The 19,588-nt window shown below is 38.7% G+C and overlaps 1 protein-coding gene across 1 annotated transcript in view; it reads right to left on the bottom strand.

Annotated features, from left to right (window-relative positions):
- Positions 1-19,588, bottom strand: part of TEK (TEK receptor tyrosine kinase) — a 151,413-nt gene that overhangs the window by 66,137 nt on the left and 65,688 nt on the right. The window contains exon 12 of the mRNA XM_031943319.1: positions 16,549-16,836. Coding sequence (XP_031799179.1) covers positions 16,549-16,836 — 288 coding nt within the window. The remainder of the gene's footprint in view (positions 1-16,548; positions 16,837-19,588) is intronic.

Raw genomic sequence — 19,588 nt, forward strand, 5'->3', positions numbered from 1 at the left:
TACTGGTGAACCTGGCCATCCAGATCAATATCCTTACATTGATGTTTGGCTACAAATTGTCTTACCCCCCCTTCCTGGCTGAGGGCTGCGACCATGACAAATGGTATTTGCATTTTGGTTACACAGTCCCTGAGAACAGACAGGGAGAGTTGTAAACCGCCAGAGAAGAAAATCCTACAGGATTCTTTGGAAGACCCCTTAGATAATCCCCCTCCCCCACCGTATCTGGGTTCATGTCTGTATCCACCTTTGCCTGGAAATTCCCCGCCCAAATTGCTGGCAGAGGGACAAATCCCTCCTGAGCCTAACTTTTCACTGCCTGGCCCTTCGTGTCTCCCTCCCCCCATCTCCTCCAGTCTCTTTTTCTCCTCCAACCAATAAACAGGGGCTCGGTATGGCTAACACTGAAGTGTTAACTCCTGCTCCATTGCCGTCTCCCAAACCAGTTTCTCCTGTGTTATTTCCCACTCCGGCTAATCCTTCAGCTTCTCTCTCCCTCCCTCCCTCCTGTACTCAAGGTGGAGTTGCTTACAATGCTTTGGGATCTGTCCAGCAACCCTCAGTTTTCCCCAAACTTGTTCTGTCTCTGAGGGAAATGGTGGGCTCAGAAGGGGTTCCTTTCTTAGTTTATGTCCCTTTCTCTACAAATGACATTTATAACTGGAAAGCTCAAAATCCCCCTTTCTCTGAGAAACCACAAGCCTTGATTAACCTTCTTGAATCTGTTTTCCATACCCACCAGCCCACGTGGGATGATTGTCAGCAGCTCCTTACTACTCTCTTTACTACAGAGGAAAGAGATAAGATTAAAAGGGAAGCAAGGAAAGCTGTCCTGGGACCAGGTGGAGGGTCTGTAGAGGAGCATCACGCTCAGGTGGAAGCTAGCTTTCCCTCAGAACGGCCCTCCTGGGACCCTAATTCCCAGCAAGGTCGTACTTCACTTTCTGCTTATCATAGATATCTCCTCTAAGGCCTTAAATCGGCAGCGAGGAAACCTATTAATATGACTAAGATTTCTGAGGTTATTCAGGGTGCAGAGGAATCCCCTGGGGCATTTCTAGAACGTTTGTATGAGGCTTACCGTACCTATAGCACTATTGACCCAGAAGCCCCCAGAACTATAGATCTGTGAATATTGCATTTGTTAGTCCGTCTGCCCCAGATATACGTAGAAAATTACAGAAGCAAGAAGGGTTTGAGGGTATGAATATATCTCAACTAGTCGAGATAGCTCTGAAAGTCTTTAATACCCAAGACACACCAGCTACGACAGCAGGTAAAGAATGCGCCAAGATAGTAGTAGCAGCTATGAAAGAAGCAAACAATTTCCCCAGGAATACTTCCCAGCGCCCCTGTGGACAGCAGCCCGTTAGGCTCAGACCAGTGTGCCTGAAGAGGACAATACAGCCTCGCCCAGAAGAGCATCTGCATTATGCACCTTTTGGATGCAAAATGTAACTTTCAGAGGCAAATCTTTTGGATGCAAAACCTATCTCAAGTATGTCCCTTTCAGATGTAAAACCTATGCACCTTTCAGATGCAAAACCCAAATTGTTTTGTTTCTGTATATAAGTAATCCCTGAGAAAATGTCTCTTTGCAATTCTCTGATATTGCCCACTAAGAGAACATCTTAGTGTCTTTCTCTCTTTAATAAAGTGTCTTTTCTTATCACAGCCTTTTGTGTAGCGTTTCTTGCAGAGAACCCACCTTAACTTGGTGTTTTGGAGAACTAGGAGACCAACCCATATTCCTGCCACGTTCCATACCTCATCATGCCTACTGTAAGAACACAGGGCACTGGAAGAACGAATGCCCAATCCGAAATCGTCCTAGGGATGTCCTCGCTCTGGAGGGGACAGACTGAGGGAGCCCTGGTTCTCTCTCTCTCTTTCTTTAGACCCCGGAGAACCTAGGGTATGCTTACAAATTGGGAGTCAGCCTGTTGAGTTTCTGGTAGATACTGGAGCTACATACTCTGCTTTAACAAAACCTTTGGGCCCATTATCTCTAAAATCTACCTCTATACATGATGCTACTGGTAAAATTGTTTCTTATCCCTGGACTACTGAACACACAGTCCACCTAGGGCACGGCACAGTCATTCATTGCTTTCTGGTCATGCTAGATTGCCCTTATCCCCTTCTGGGTAGGGACTTACATCGAAAGATTCAGGCAACTATTTCCTTTTCTGAGGATCAGGCTTCTCTAACTTTAAATCCTCCAGGTCCGAAGCGTCTTCTTATTACCCTACCTCTCCAATTTGAACAAATCTTAATAGCTTCCCCTGCGTCGCCTTCTGCTTCCTCCCCTCTTCTCTCTCAGCTGAAAACAGATTTTCCTCAGGTGTGGGCAGAAAATCTAGCCACTGCCTCTCCTGTTTCTGTTAAGCAGTACCCTATGTCAAGGGAAGCCCCTTTGGATTCTGGAAGGGAAAAAGGGAATTCAAGGTGAAACAAACTTCTCTCTGGGGTGGAGGTCCTGGAAACAGCCCTAGTCTGTTTGCTGATTTAAGAGCTTTGTTACATTTTAAGAACAATGGTTAATCTAATTTATAAAAAATTGAAAGCCATTCTCCAATTGAAAAATGGTCAAAGGATATGAACAGATAATTCTCAGAGGAAGAAATTGAAACTATTTCTAGTCATATGAAAACATGCTCCAAGTCATTATTAATCAGAGAAATGCAAATTAAGACAACTCTAAGATACCACTACACACCTGTCAGATTGGCTAAGATGACAGGAAAAAATAATGATGATTGTTAGAGGGGATGTGGGAAAACTGGGACATTGATGCATTGTTGGTGAAGTTGTGAACAAATGCAACCATTCTGGAGAGTAGTTTGGAACTATGCTCAAAAAGTTATCAAACTGTGCATACCCTTTGATCCAGCAGTGTTACTACTGGGCTTATATCCCAAAGAGATACTAAAGAAGGGAAAGGGACCTGTAAGTGCACGAATGTTTGTGGCAGCCCTCTTTGTAGTGGCTAGAAACTGGAAACTGAGTGGATGCCCATCAGTTGGAGAATGACTGAATAAATTGTGGTATATGAATATTATGGAATATTATTGTTCTGTAAGAAATGACCAACAGGATGATTTCAGAAAGGCCTGGAGAGACACGAATTGATGCTGAGTGAAATGAGCAGGACCAGGAGATCATTATATACTTCAACAACAATACTATATGATGACCAGTTCTGATGGACCTGGCCATCCTCAGTAATGAGATCAACCAAATCATTTCCAATGGAGCAGTAATGAACTGAACCAGCTACGCCCAGAGAAAGAACTCTGGGAGATGACTAAAAACCATTACATTGAATTCCCAATCCCTATATTTATGCCCACCTGCATTTTTGATTTCCTTCACAAGCTAATTGTACAATATTTCAGAGTCTGATTCTTTTTGTACAGCAAAATAACGGTTTGGTCATGTATACTTATTGTGTATCTAATTTATATTTTAATATATTTAACATCTACTGGTCATCCTGCCATCTGGGGGAGGGGATGGGGGATAAGAAGTAAAAAATTGGAACAAGAGGTTTGGCGGTTGTTAATGCTGTAAAGTTACCCATACATATAACCTGTAAATAAAAGGCTAGTAAATAAAAAATAAATTAAAAAAAAAAAAAAAAAAAGAACAATGGTTAAGGAATTTGGGAATTGGTTGTTTGAAAATTTGTTTGTGATTTTAAAACTTTTAACCTGATGTACTAATTTTGTAAGTAAATGGAATTTGTTCCTCTCTTTGCTTTTCAATGGATAGATCCCCAGGGGAATTCTCAGGGCAACTTACTTGGACTAGGCAGCCACAGAGTTTTAAAAACTCCCCATTACTAAAAAGCAGGTTCGGGAATTCTTGGGAACAGCTGAATACTGTAGATTGTGGATTCCCTCTTTTGCCGAGATAGCAAAACCCCTTTATTCTGCTACAACCGGTCAGGGTCCCCTTGTGTGGGGCTCCGCTGAACAATCTGCCTTTGATCATCTCAGGAACGCCCTCACCAAGCCCGGGCCCTACCTTTTGTGGCGGAAGCTAGGAGTATTGCGCAAGGCGTCCTGAGTCAAACCGTTGGCCCCTGGTGTCTGCCTGTTGCGTATCTCTCCAAGCGCTTAGATTCCGTAGCAGCTGGATGCTTCCCGTCTTAGGGCCATAGCCGCGACTGCTCTCCTGGTAAAGGAGGCTGACAAACTTTCCTTGAGCCATTCTCTCTCTATCTCTGCCCCTCACTCTGTTGAGTCTGCTCAGGTCTGCCTCTGATAAGTGGCTCTCTAATGCTCGCATTACTCACTATCAGGCCCTGCTTTCAGATCACCCTCGCCTCACTTTCTCCAAATCATCTGCCCTGAACCCTGCCACCTTGCTCCCAGATCCTGGTTCTGACCCGGCTCCTATGCATGACTGCTTCCAACTCCTTGAGGAGTCTCAGTCAGCAAGGCCTGACCTTTCTGACATTCCGCTGAAAAACCCTGACCTGATTCTTTTTACAGATGGGAACAGTTTTGTTGTGGGGGACACCAGTGTTTCTGGGGCAGTAGTTGTAGACTATCCCTCTCTCTCTACCCTACGGTCTTCTTCCCTCCCCCCTGGATCTTCTGCCCAGAAAGCGGAGATGTAGCATTGACTCAGGCACTGCGCACTGCAAAGGGTAAATCAGCTAATATTTACACTGACAGTCCTTATGCCTTTGCAACAGCTCATGTCCATGCCTCTCTCTGCAAAGGAAGGGGCCTATTGACATCCGCTGGGAGAGAAATTAGGAATAAGGCAAAGATACTTTCTTTACTAGATCCGCTGTTCAGCTCACCAATCTGGTGAAACAATGGAAGGAGTGGGAAATAGGGCTGCGGATGCAGCGGCTCGGAGAGCTGACACCTCCTCCCCCACTTCTTCCCTTTCTCTGGCAATCTCTCCCCTCCCCCCTGTTCCTATCTAGCAGAATGCTGGTGAAGGACTTGCATGATTTCACTCATTTGGGGGAAAAGAAAATGCATCAGTTATTGAGCAGATATTATATAAAGGATGTTAGCCAATTGATCATTAGTTATATTTATAGATGCAACACTTGCACTAGAGTAAATATGAAAAGAATTAAAGAGGCTCGTGTGGGAATCAGTTTTAAGGGACATATCCCTGGGGAGAGATGGGAGGTGGATTATACTGAGGTACAGCCATCAACAGCTGGCTACAAATATCTGTTGGTTTTTGTAGATACTTTCTCAAGGTGGACAGAAGCTTTCCCCACCCGAAATGAAACAGCTCTCACAGTGGTTAAGAAAAAAAAAATTTTTTTTTTTTTAAATAGCTGTATTAGCTTGGTTCAGAGTTTGTTATCCTCTGAAATATATTATGTTCTAGACTTTAGTCAAATTACAGATACTGGCTTGCTTCTGGAACCTGGATCAGCCTGGATCAGCTTTGATCAGCTTTGATTGTCAGCATGGCACACCCACCCCCTGCATGGAATGAAAGCCTCCTATCACTTCACAGCCTGAAGCAGCAGTTTTTTAAAGTGAGACCATGAACTGGATCCTGCTTCTACTGTACTTTGGACTGATTTGAGGGACTTTGGGAATGGTTGATGACTGACTGTTAAACCTTGCCTGGATCATCTATTACTGTGTATTTAAGATTTGGGATGGGATTTGTTGAAACTGTGTAATTATTGCTGTTTGAGGGATTTTTTGGGAAATGCTGCTGTACTAGTCTGTTATGTATAGGGATTTTGATTCACTCTTGGGATTTATATGGGGAATAGTCATTTGAAAATTCTATTCTGTGAGAAAAAAAAAGGGGGGGGGGAGGAAGAGATAGAACATTTGGGAAACTGGTATATTTTTTTCAAAATACCTGAAAGAATGGGAAACTCTAGCTCCTATTCACTTTACCTTAGGCACTTCTGCCTAACTCCTATCTCACTAGTTCAGATTCAATTTGGATGCTTTAGCTTTAGGATCCCTTATTTTGTTAAAATTGCCCTGGCAGACTCAGTTTTTGGGAATTATTTTTTTTAGAAAAGTTTTAGAAATCAGACACCTATCTTGGGACTGGCAGTCTCTCTGATCTGTTTTTCCAATCCTGTAACCCCAATTCATTAAGTATTTCAGCATTTCAAAGGACCTTGAAGTTTGGCATGAGGCATCTAAAAAGTTTGGCGTTTGCCTGCCTTGATGGTCTAACTGTGCATAATCTGCTCAAATATCTGATCCTTTCTGCAGCCCTGTTTGTTCCTCTGGTCGGGGACAGATGAAGCTACTCCAAGCCTTACCCTTCCCCAATGGAGAGGGCTGCCTCTCTGAATGGGCAACTCGATTGCCTTGAGCCCCGCTGCTAGTTAAGTGCACAAATGACCACAGACCTAACTGTCCATCTCCAACTGGATTCTCTGGCTGAGGTGGTGCTCCAGAACTGTAGAGGACCTGACATGCTTGCAACAAGGGAGCCTTTGTACAGCTGTTAACTCTGGGGTTATCAGGGAGAGACTTGCTCTTGCCATATAAGTCCTTACATTTTTCTAGTTTTATTTTGGCTGCTAAGACCTCCTGGGTATCTAGAGGAAGGTGCTAATATTCAAAGGTTCAAATATTTAGGAGAGAGAATGTGTGGAATGTTATGCCACAGTTCTCTTTAACTGTTCTGACTTGGTTTCCCTGAACTAATTTCCTTTGTCTCAGTTTCCTTAACTGTTCTGTCAAATCCCCTTAGTCGTAAAAACCCACTCTGGTCCATTAAGATTGGGAACTGTTTACTCTAATGTTATAAATTGCTAGCAAGATAAACAAGAGAGCAGAACTCCTGACCCTCCCCTGTCCTCAAGAATTTACAATATCCCTCTAAAATATCCCAAGATACCTCACTGGCATCTTTATCTCTGGGTATTCAGGCATCCTGTCTCTGGGCTTTTAAGAGTTATGGTCTCCCCCCCAACCTGACAGAAGCCTTCCCACCTTTTTGGGGTCTTTGTTTCTAGGGTCATTTAAAGAATGGGGCAGCTCCTATTCTTTGCTGGATTCTTTAAGATGACAGCCCTGGGACCAACATGGATTCCTTGTTCCCAGTATATCTCTATCTGACTGGATAATTTGAGACGAGAGTCCTGTTCAGTCAATTATACTCTCCAATTAATAAACTATTGAAAAGTTCTCTAATCTCTCTCCTGCCTCAGTTTCTCCGGCATTACAGGGATTATTCCAGAAATTTACCTCATTCTGAAAGGGAAAAAAAACTAGGTAAATAGTAACTTTTTACTAACCCTTCCTTGACTTCTACCTTGTTTGGAAGTCCCCTTCTGTTTCTTTGGGAAAGCACCCCAGAAGGTATTAAGGGACCCTTTCCACTCTACTCCCCAGAGTTCTGAGTGTATGTCAGTTATGGGGACTGCTAACAAGATCAATATAGCCCAAGTCCCTCTATTTGCTAACTCTTCTCATCTCAGAACAGATTTAAAAAAGAATGCTAAGGAACTGTAGGGAAACTCAAATTCTGCCTCACCTGCAGAATTAGGGGAAGCAGCAAAATCATGGAGACTCCATACAACCTCCCCAACCTAACGTGGGAGAATGGGGAGAGAATGAATGGTTAGCATTCTCTGAGCCTTGGCACTTGAAACTACCATCAAAAGAAGATCCTGGCACTAGTCATCCCAGCCTTCAATAAGTTCTGTCCAGCAACTGCCTAGAAAGTATCTGGGTACCCCTGGCAGCACCCAACATGGTGAGAAAGCCCGTCAGCCTTTTCATTTGGTAAATCCACTATTCTGTTTCAGTTGTGGATATGTATTAACTATGCAAATTATGGCAAATTAGAGTTCTGCTCTCTTGTTTATCTTGCTAGCAATTTATAAACTTAGAGTAAATGGTTCCCAATCTTAATGGACCAGAGTGGGTTTTTACGACTAAGGGGATTTGACAGAACAGTTAAGGAAACTGAGACAAAGGAAACTAGTTCAGGGAAACCAAGTCAGAACAGTTAAAGAGAACTCTCTGCCCAGTTTTCTGATAGTAAAAAGAAATAGTTGTGACGATCCCATTGGATATAATCCCTTTATATTTGACAACTTTACATGGGTTTTTAGATGTGACTAATATGCAGTACCAATGTTGAGATAAATGATTTGTAATTTGTTATTTGAGATATGATAGAAAAAGTAATTTTAAAGGAGCTCTAATCAAAGCCCATTAAAGGGATATGTAAATTGTAATTTATTTGTACTGTTAATAGAAAATTTAAGAGTTTGGGAACTTTAGGAAAACAGAAAAGTAGTTTGCTATTACTTTAACAAACAGCCTGCTTTTGAGTTATTTAGAGTCAGATTTCTGAGGGCCCTATCAGTAAAAGTCGGCACCTTAACCATTTTCCTGGCTCACAAAAGATTAATGATTTTTACAAATTGGAAAATAATTAAACTGTAATTCAGTTTATCTAGAACATTTAATCAGAATTTAGGAAATCTCATTAACTAAAATTAAGTCAATTTAAAAATATATTCTATCTCAATTTTAAAAATTGTCTTGTTTTATCCCTAAAACAAAAGGGAAACTTGTTTAAGGGAATAGAAATTACAGCTAAGGCTATTTGGCTATTACTTAGTAAAATTCTAAAATTGTTAACTAAGTTATTGTCATCATATTAACTCTCAAATTGGTAATTACAGTGTGTGGAACAAGAGGGATGAGGTGAAAACCTTATCAGTTCACCTCCATAAGCAGGGATTTGGGGGAAATGTTGTTTGGTATTTACTCTAGGAAAAGCTGTCTGGATGACAGACATTCATGATAGCCTCGGCTACGTTCCCCCACAGTCTTCACCCTTTCCTGTGGGGTTCCTGGTTACTGTCTCTAGTAACTCCTATATTAAATCCATTTTTAATTATTATTTTTTGCTCATATTTGGACCCTGCATTTTTAACCTACTTGTGAGATTTGTTTCCTCCAAACTCCAAGCTATGAATTTCCAACTACTCATTCAACCTGAATACCATGGGCTGACTGATTCTGACACTCAACTTCCCCTAGATATTACTGCTGCCATCTTCAAGTTGCATGTCTCCTCTCCTCAGTTTAGACCCCACTAAAGCAAGGACAGCTGTACACCCCTTATTATCATGAAGCAGGACCAGAAGATGAAATCTCCATCCCTTTGTCCCAAATGAATTTGGAAGTTTAAACTGCTTGAGAGGGGAAATAAAGAAGTATAGCTTCTAGGAGAGACAATAGTAGGGAGGTTGCCCTGACCTTGGGGTGCTTTTGTTCTAACAATCTGTCAGTAATTCTAAAGTCTTCTGGCTTTGGAATCTGTGATCCCAAGGTTCCTTCTCCTAACCTTGGCATGCTATTGTTCTAGTAATTTGCCCATCAATGATTGTAAAAGTCTTCTGGCCTAAGAATATAATAATATTTCTTCCCTTAGATTTTAGGGAAGATATATTAGTGATCCTGGGGCCCTCTGACCTTAGAATGCTATTGTTCTAACAATCTGTCTGTCATGATTTCAAAGTCTTCTGACCTTAGAATAGTCTTACAAATATTACTATCAAATAATTAATCTGTTAGTCAGTGATAGCCAGATTACTGAGACAATAGTGAATACATCACCTCTCAAACCTACTTGTAAGCCATAAAATTAGCAAATAAGTAATATGAATATGATCAACTTTATCCAATAAATCTCTTTTCTCTTGGGTCCTTTGCTAAATTCTTTTGGAACTCATCCTGCTTCAATTGACATTACAATTACAATAAATTTTGCCCCTGGAATTTTTTTGAGATACCTCATACCACTGGTCTGTGACCCCCAACCTTTTGGGGTCCCTTTACGACCTCAACAAGAGTCTCTTAGAATATAGGTTCTTAACTTTTTGTATCATAGATCCCATTGGTCCATGGTAAAGTCTGTGGATCCCTTCTCAGAATAGTTCTGAAGTACACCAAATAAAATAAAATACACAGGATTCAAAAGAAATATTGGAATACATACATATCTATGTACATACACACACATATATACATATGTATATATACTGTACATTGGCAATACAAAAGTTTAAAAGACCATATTCTGACATGCAAAGATGTTCCTAGGAAGCTTGTGAACTTTGGGGGCCATTTCTACTCTGATATCTTTAGTTAAAAACGATGAACTCAAAGCAGTAGCCCTAGAAATTTATCACAGAAGCAATGTCTCTATTGGAAAAATACATTATAGTATCTTCAGTGTCAAATAAAGCAAATCACAAAGTCAGAAAGTTAGCAGCCATGCCAGAAAAATGGGCAGTCTCTCTTAAAGATTTCCAAGGAACGTGATCTCTCAGTGAAGCATATTACATTTTTTGGAACATAAATTTTAATTGTTAGAATTTTTTGTAATATCAAACTTAAATTTATCCCTTTTCAAATTCTATCCATTGCTCCTGCTTTTCCTTCCAAAGCAAAGTAAAATATATCTAATGATAATTCTTCTACAGGACAGACACTTGAAGACAACTATATACATGTGAAATATGTTGTTGTTTATCCTTATTTGAATGACATTATGAGGTGATGTCTTGCCTCATGAGTGCATTGGATTTAAGTGAAGCAGGGTTGTACAAAATCATTAGCCTCTTTCTTCCAATCTTCAAAGTCCAGTGGCTAGAGAAAAGTCAGGAAAACTGTTAAAAGAATTAGTGAATGAACCTGGCATCTTTTATGTCTGACCAAGCTCTAAGCATTTCATAGTGCCTGACTTCAGTTGCCTTCATTGCCATCACAACAAATTGTTCTCATTTGCCCATTCTACGAAAGTCTTCACATACTTGGGATAGATACTTCCTTCCTCCCATTCCTCCCAGATCTAACCAATGGATTTGAGGCCTAACAATTATCCTCAATCTGGTTAGCCCTGTTTGCCAGGATGATGGTCCATTGGTTGTGGCTACTGTGCATGCTGCCACAAGTGAGAGTTGAGTGCCAGTGAACACTAAAGATGGATGAGCAGGCCTGAAAAGAGCTCAGCAAACCCTGACAACAGAAATGCTAATCTTCCTTGAATACTTGGTACAACCCAAAGAAATTAGTATGAGATTATTTATAGTCTTTCCAGGTTTGAGGTTCAGATGGAAATATTCTGTAGGCTTCGGGGAATCATCTGTGTTAAACTATAGGAAAGAATGAGGTTACTAGAGGAGAGAGTATAGAGACAAAAGAAGGCCAGCTTTTGGAGATCACATGATTAGGATTATAGAGGAATGAGCTAATACAGGATATTATAACTAGGAAAGTGTTACATCTTTAAAGCCAAATAATTTTGTTCTTACTCTCACCCCACTTAATAATTTACTACATTTGTGGAGAAACCTTATTAATTTTATATTATGTAGGTATCTCAGCAGTGGAGCAGGATGGGTCAGCATATTTAGAACACCCTCTATGCAAATCAATGTTTCTGAGGCTGTCAGTTTCACTTTGTTAGATCTAAAATTTAGGAAACTTTGCCTTTACTTCAAGTATGAATTTTTTTTTTCAGTTTCCACCTATTGTTCTTAGCTCAGCACTCTGGGGCCAAATAGAATAAATCTTCCTCTCTTCCACATGACAGCCTTAAAAATATTCACAGAATCCTTGGATTGAAGAAATGAAACCAACTGTCTAGAATAGTCATACATGCTCTACTTGCTAAACATTTTCTACCTCCAAAAAGGAGGAACACACCACCTCATAAGGCATTCCACTTTTAAATGGCTCTAATTTTTAAAAATTTTCTTTTGACATCAAGTTGAAATTCTCTCTTTATAGCTACCTCCCATTGCTCTTCGTTTTGGCCCCTTGGGCATTCATTCATATGGCTTTCACCCATTTGAAGGAAGCTATAATGTCACCCAAGTTTTCTCCTTTCCAAATGAAGCCTACTCAGTTCCTTCATTTGATCCCCAAATGATATGAACTCGAGACACTTTACCACCTCTGGTTGGTTAATCTCTTATTCTCCAGTTTATCAATGTCTTTCCTAAATGGTAGCACACACAGTGAGGACTGAAGAGGGCAGAAGACAGTGGGACTACCACCTTTCTATTCCTGACAGGTATAATTCTATTAATGTTACCTAAAACAATAGAATTTTTGGTTGTCACATCACCCTCCTAATTCATACTAAAATCTCAGAACAGCTGGCACATCCCCAACTATACTTCATCTTGTGCTTCAGAATTGAATTTTTTTTATCTATGTCAAGTTTTCTATCTATCACAATTGAATTTCATTTTATTAGATTTTGTCCAATGCTTTAGCATGACAAGACCTTTTTGGATTCTGATAAATTTCAAAATAGCTATCGTGTCCTCTCTGAGTCTTTTCTATACAAAAGTCACCCATTGTGTTTACCTCAAGCACTCCAAGATTCCTTAAGACTAGTGACTAGAGACCTATGGAAGAGGATGGAATTTATGACTAAAGAAGAACTAGAGATCATTATTGAACACAAAATAGAAAATTTTGATTATATCAAATTGAAAAGGTTTTGTACAAACAAAACTAATGCAGACAAGACTAGAAGGGAAGCAATAAACTGGGAAAACATTTTTACAGTCAAAGTTTCTGATAAAGGCCTCATTTCCAAAATATATAGAGAATTGACTTTAATTTATAAGAAATCAGGCCATTCTCCAATTGATAAATGGTCAAAGAATATGAACAGACAATTTTCAGATGATGAAATTGAAACTATTTCTAGCCATATGAAAAGGTGCTCTAAATCACAATTGATCATAGAAATGCAAATCAAGACAACTCTGAGATACCACTACACACCTTGGAATTGTGAATACATCCAGCCATTCTGGAGAATGATTTGGAACTATGTTCAAAAAGTTATTAAACTGTACAAACCCTTTGATCCAGCTGTGTTACTACTGGGCTTATATCCAAAAGAGATTTTAAAGAAGGGAAAGGGACCTGTATGTGCAAGAATGTTTGTGGTAGCTCTCTTTGTAGTGGCCAGAAACTGGAAACTGAGTGGATGCCCATCAATTGGAGAATGGTTGGGTAAATTGTGGTATATGAATGTTATGGAATATTATTGTTCTGAAAGAAATGACCAGCAAGATGAATACAGAGAAGCTTGGAGAGATTACATGAACTGATGCTAAGTGAAATGAGCAGAACCAAGAGATCATTATATACGTCAACAAAGATACTGTATGAAGATGTAATCTGATGGAAGCGGATTTCTTTGACAAAGAGACCTAATTCAGTTTCAATTGATCAATGATGGACAGAAGCAGCTACACCCAAAGGAAAAAAAAAAACACTGGGAAATGAATGTAAACTGTTTGCATTTTTGTTTTTCTTCCCGGGGTTACTTCTACCTTCTGAATCCAATTCTCCCTGTGCAACAAGAAAACTGTTTGGATCTGCACACATACATTATATCTAGGATATACTAGGACATATTCAACATGTATAGGACTGCTTGCCATCTAGGGGAGGGGGTGGAGGGTGGGAGGGAAAAATCGGAACAGAAGTGAGTGCAAGGGATAATGTTGTAAAAAAAAAAAAAAAATTACCCTGGCATGGATTCTGTCAATAAAAAGTTACTATAATAAAAAAAAAAAAGAAAAGAAAAAGAAATGACCAGCAGGGTGATTTCAAAAAGGCCTAGAGAGACTTACATGAACTGATGCTGAGTGTAATGAGCAGGACCAGGAGATCATTATATACTTCAACAACAATACTATATGATGATCAATTCTGATGGACATGGCCCTCTTCAACAATGAGATGAACCAAATCATTTCCAATAGAGCAGTAATGAATTGAACCAGCTACACCCAGCGAAAGAACTCTGGGAGATGACTATGAACCACTACACAGAATTCCCAATCCCTCTATTTTTGTCCTCCTGCAATTTTTGATTTCCTGCACAGGCTAATAGTACCCTATTTCAAACTCCAATTCTTTTTGTACAGCAAAATAACTGTTTGGACATGTATACATATATTGTATTTAACTTATACTTCAACATATTTAACATGTATTGGTCAATCTGCCATCTAGGGGAAGGGGTAGGAGGAAGGACAGGAAAAGTTGGAACAAAAGGTTTTGCAATTGTCAATGCTGAAAAAATACCCATGCATATATCTTGTAAATAAAAAGCTATAATATAATAATAATTAAAAAAAAAAAAAAGACTAGTGACTAGACAGGTAGGTGGAGAGTGGATAGACTCTGGACTAGGAGTCAGGAAGACTTGAGTTGAATCCAGATTCAGATATTTATATTCTCTGTGACCCCTGGCAAGCTGGAATCCCCAGCTTGGTGTTTTCCAAGTCACAAAAGATGGGTATTTAACCTCTATCTGTCCTAGTTTCCTCATCTGCAAAGTGATGATAACAATATTATGTGCCTCCATATTGTAAGGATATTGTAAGCATCAAATGAAATGATATTTGTAAGGCAAATTTTAAAGTGTCAAATAATTGCTACCTTGAAGGCATTACATTTGGATAAATCATATGTTCAAAGTTCTGTGTAGACTCCATTTAATGTGAACATGTGATTAAAATGAGATAAAAACATTGCATCAGCTTTACATTATATGGCTAGGTTGATAGTGCAAGACCAGACTGAGGGTATGGAAGATATGATTGCTATGCTCTGGGTCACTAGTGGGTAATGATAGAACTTATTACCAATTTAAGTGCCAGGTGGGGATAAGAAAAAAAATGTTTTTTTTTTCCCCCCAACAAACTCAAAAATGATATTTGACCTACAAAGGCTCAGATCTGGTCAGAGTTCCCTTTATAGACAGGAACAACAAAAACAGTATAATAAAAGCTCATCAGCATATAGTGACTAAAAGTGAACAATTCCCCATCTGAAAAAGTAATTCTGAACTATGGATTATTTCTATAGCCTATTTCTATAAGCTAGTTGTATTTCTATATTGTACATTGTATATTTCTATTGTATTTCTATATCTAGTTGTATTGCTTTCAAGTACATGGAGTTACTGGAAGTAATTGCTAATAATAGGTTCCTAAGAAGAAATGTAGACCAGATGGCAAAACAATTATGAACCCAGGATGGATGAAAAGCTAGATGCAAATGACTAACGGATTGATCATTGTCAACCTGGAGGAAGGTTTCTAGTGATTGGACTAGGGATCTGTCTTTGGTCCTGGGCTCTTCAATATTTTTATCAATGACTAGGATGAAATCACAGATGGCATAGCTATCAGATTTGCAGATAAGAAAAATCCTGTGAGGAAAATCTAACATACTGGGATACAGAATCGGGATGGGAAAAGATTTTCATAGGCTAGAAAGACTGGAACTAGTAAGATAAAATTCAATAGAAATATCAATCAATAAAATTTTATACTTTGAACTCAAAACTCAAGTCAACAAGTATCAGAAGGAAGAAGTATGGCAAACAGCTGTTCTATAAATGATCTTGGGTTTCAGCTGTACTGAAAAGTAAATATGAATCAATGATTCTATAATACAATCTTAAGACACATTAAGATTCAGAACCAGAAAGAATAGTAGGAGTCAGAGTAAAACTTCATTTTTATATGGTATCCAGAGTAAGGCTGGTGGTAGTTCCACCAACTTCTGCTCTAGTCAAACCAAATCTTGTATGTTGTTTTCTGTTCTAGGAGCCACATTTTAATAAAAGGGATTAGTTATAGAAATCTCTGATAGTTCTGGCCAGGTTACATGGTGATGAGATTTTGTTTGGAACTTTGATTGTGAACTTACTGTGTGGACATATACTGAAACAATATCATGTGGAGGATTTGGAAACATCTACTGGCATATGGCCATTGTCACCTCACTAAGGATGAGGTCAACTTTTAAAATCTTACAGATTGAAGATTGAGTGAATTTAATGACTTAAGATGTATAAATTAGTGATGAATTAGCTAACAGCATGTTTTGGACTGTGATAACTCTTTTTTTAAACAGGGAATATTTCTTCATGAGAGACCCAGAGAGAAACAAAGATAAGAGTGGAAAAAGTTTATACATGCATTCAATCATACATAGCAGCAAGTTTATGCTCTGGAATAAAAGCACACTGCAGCTGTATATGACCATGCATTTACCCTTCTTTCATTCAAATTAATTCATATGATCTCACAATCATTCTTTTGAGGGAAGTAACATGAGTCTTTTTGTCCCATTATACAAAGAGAAAACAGGTTCAGAAAGGAATTGGCCAAGGTTACATAGGTAGCAATGGTTCAGTTTGGTTTCACGTTCAATTCTCCAGATTGCAGCTTCAATGGTTTTTCACACAGTCCTGCTCCAAATTATCAAAAATTCAAAATTAATGAACTTGTATGAAATGTTCTTTACACTCTGCAAGCCAATTTATGAGATTCAAGATACAAAACAATCTCATTAACATGCCACCCCACTCCATCCCTCATATTTAATAGCTACCTTATGAGTATCAGCCGTCATTTCTGAATCAAATCCTGAGGTAACATATAGAGATTTACAAATAAAGGTAGAAGGAAAACAAAATACAGTGAAGAATGAGATAAATTTGATTACTCACTGTCACTAAGAGTCCAGGCAACAAGATGTTCACTCCATTCTCCTGGGGACTTGGTATTCACTCGGGCTCTCACTGTGTACTTTTCCCTGGGTTGTAAATTGTTTAGAATCACCGAGGTCTCATTTCCTGGTACTTTAATGTTTTTTTTCTCATTTGGGGCCTCATTGGATCTCCTTTCCACCTCAACATAAAAATCATCTTCTGAAATTGGAAATATTGGTTGCCATGTTAAATTCAAAGTGGTCTGACTTCTTGGTAGGAGAGTTAAACCTCTTGGTGGAGGAAGGCCTTGAAACAAGAAAGAGAAATTTCCTTTCCTTTATTGTGGAGGTAAGCACAAAGAGATTACTAAGGCCTTTTAAAGAAAAAAACTTTTTAGTTCACACTATTAACACAAAATATCTGCATCAGTAATCCAGGCTGAATGTCAGAAATAAAACTGAAATGCTTTCTAAAAATTTCACAATGTTGCAGCTTCTAATGAATTCTGTGTAACAGTTGAAGATCTTATCCCTTCCAATGTTATCTGCATTTTAGTAAATGACTCATAAAAATGCCCAGTCCTAGAATTTTGGCTGTCTTAAAAAATTTAGGGTCTGGAATCCCCAGCTTGGTGTTTTCCAAGTCACAAAAGATGGGTAAACTGCCTATTCTGAAAGCAATTTGCTGCAGCAATCCAGAAAAAGTTAGTTGAGTTATTAAAGGGGAATACTGTTTAAGACCAGAAAGTAAACAATGACCATTCCTCACTCCCCACTCCTTTAAAATAAAGGCATTAAGCCCTGAAATGATACAAAGTGATATTTTCCCCAAGTCTTGCTTCTATACAATGTGACTATGAGTCTACAATTGGTATTATTTTTCTGTGCCTACCTATGTGTTTTTCCTCTTTTAAATGAATCTTTATGTTAGAAAACCATACCAATGTGTCATATTAATATGTAGAATCAACATGTTCTAGCTCTTGATAATCGAATCATGGATTCAGAACCAGAAAGAATAGTAGGAGTCAGAGTAAAACTTCATTTTTATATATATAGAAAAATCAAGACCCAGAAAGGTGACCTCGTCAGAGTCACACCTAGGAGTGTAAAACCTATACCATACTGACCCTCTATCAATGTATCTTGGTGGGAGAAGACCTCATCCTTAATTGATCATATAAAATTGGATGAAAATAATTGGTCTTGATGGATATGAAGTCTAGTATGACACAAGAAAAATAGCCCAGTCTAGTTTAAATTATGACAGCATTTGTATTACTTCTTTCTCTTATAATTTTTCTACCAATGAGGGGTGTTATGAACTTCCTTTATTAATCTTTGAAGTTCTAGCTAATAGATTGAATAGAATAGCTAAGTATTCACAGACATTAAAGAGTGAGGGACTCTCTTTGTAGTGGCCAGAAATTGGAACTGAGTGGATGCTCATCAATTGGAGAACAGCTGAATAAATTGTGGTATATGAATGTTATGGAATATTATTGTTCTGTAAGAAATGACCAGCAGGATGATTTCATAAAGGCTTGGAGAGACTTACATGAACTGATGTTGAGTGAAATGAGCAGGACCAAGAGATCATTATATACTTCAAGAACAATTCTGATGGACGTGGCCCTCTTCAACAATGAGATGAACCAAATCAGTTCCAATAGATCAGTAATGAATTGAACCAGCTCCACCCAGTGAAAGAACTCTGGTAGAGCATGAGACTCTTAATCTCAGGGTCGTGGGTTCAAGCCCCACGTTGGGCACCAAATGTGAAGACCGTGTATTTTTAAATCAGCAGGAGTCAGGAATTCAGGTTAGGGGAAAATCGTCAGTCTTTATTCTCAGTGAAGAAGAATCGGAGGTGGAAGAGAATCAGCGATAGCAATGTGTGCAGCTGAGTCAAGAAGCTAGCTAGACCAGCAGCCACGACCAGCAGCTAGGAGTCTCGAACCCAGGCACAATCTCCCCCAGCTTCTCTTCTTGTCTCTCTCTGCCTCCACCCACCCAAATCGTCATTTCCTATACAACACATCAGGACTTGCAAGGAGAATGGGCAGGGACCATTCTTTATCCAGTCATGTATATTAATAGAGTATAGCCCAATTACTATTTAGCCTCATGTATTTGGGACCTCAGTGCATCAACTCAAACCTCAGCCCATTACACCTTTCTTCTACCCAGCTTGAAATTATTTTGACATACTCTAAAAGAATTCCAACTACATCCTTGTTTAAATTAATTTTAAATGAAGAGGATAGTATGAAATTTGTCAATTTTTTTATGATCTCTTCCATAAATACTTTTCACCTAAGTCAATTTTGACTTCCATGTTTTTTTTTTTTTATTATCAGCCTTTAACCTGATTTAAAACTGCCCCCCACCCCCCATCCCAGTCTCATGGGCTTCTCCAAAGTCTGGATAGTTTCCTACTGTAGTGACTAGGCTCATTTTGTACTTTTAGAAAGTGTCTAATGCTAACAAAGCACATTTCTTCCTCATTCAGCATCTTTCTTCAACCATTTTGGGGATCATAATATTACTAAGTGCCAATCAGTTTTTCAGGGATGCTAAAGAATTGAAAATTAATTATTTAATTTCCATCTCCTCTGCAGAAATGGGTAAGTATAGGTGTGGATTGAATGAACTGAATGGACTGGTTTTACTAAATTGCTTTTTTTTTCCCCTCTCTTTAAAAAGTTTTTTTTTTTTTTTTAAAGGAATGGTTTACTTGGATAGAGAAAAGGAAGCATACTAGAAATAAAAGTGATGTAAAAACTAAACAAGGTTTTAAATAAAGAATAAGATAAGGTTTAAAAAATTAGTCACTTTGCCTCTTTTCTAATGCCATGTTTAAATGTTGGAGAATAAAATAACTGTGGAGGAAAGACAAAGTTATTAGGGGCCCAAGTGTTTTCAACAATTTTTGTGGACCTCTTCTCAGAATAATGGTTTTAAATGCATACACACACACACTGCACATATATAATATGTATACATAAATGTAAATGTAAACATGTGATTACTAAAATATATAAGAAAATGAATTGCAT

Source organism: Sarcophilus harrisii, chromosome 1, assembly GCF_902635505.1.
Source record: "Sarcophilus harrisii chromosome 1, mSarHar1.11, whole genome shotgun sequence".
In the NCBI taxonomy this organism is placed as follows: domain Eukaryota; kingdom Metazoa; phylum Chordata; class Mammalia; order Dasyuromorphia; family Dasyuridae; genus Sarcophilus; species Sarcophilus harrisii.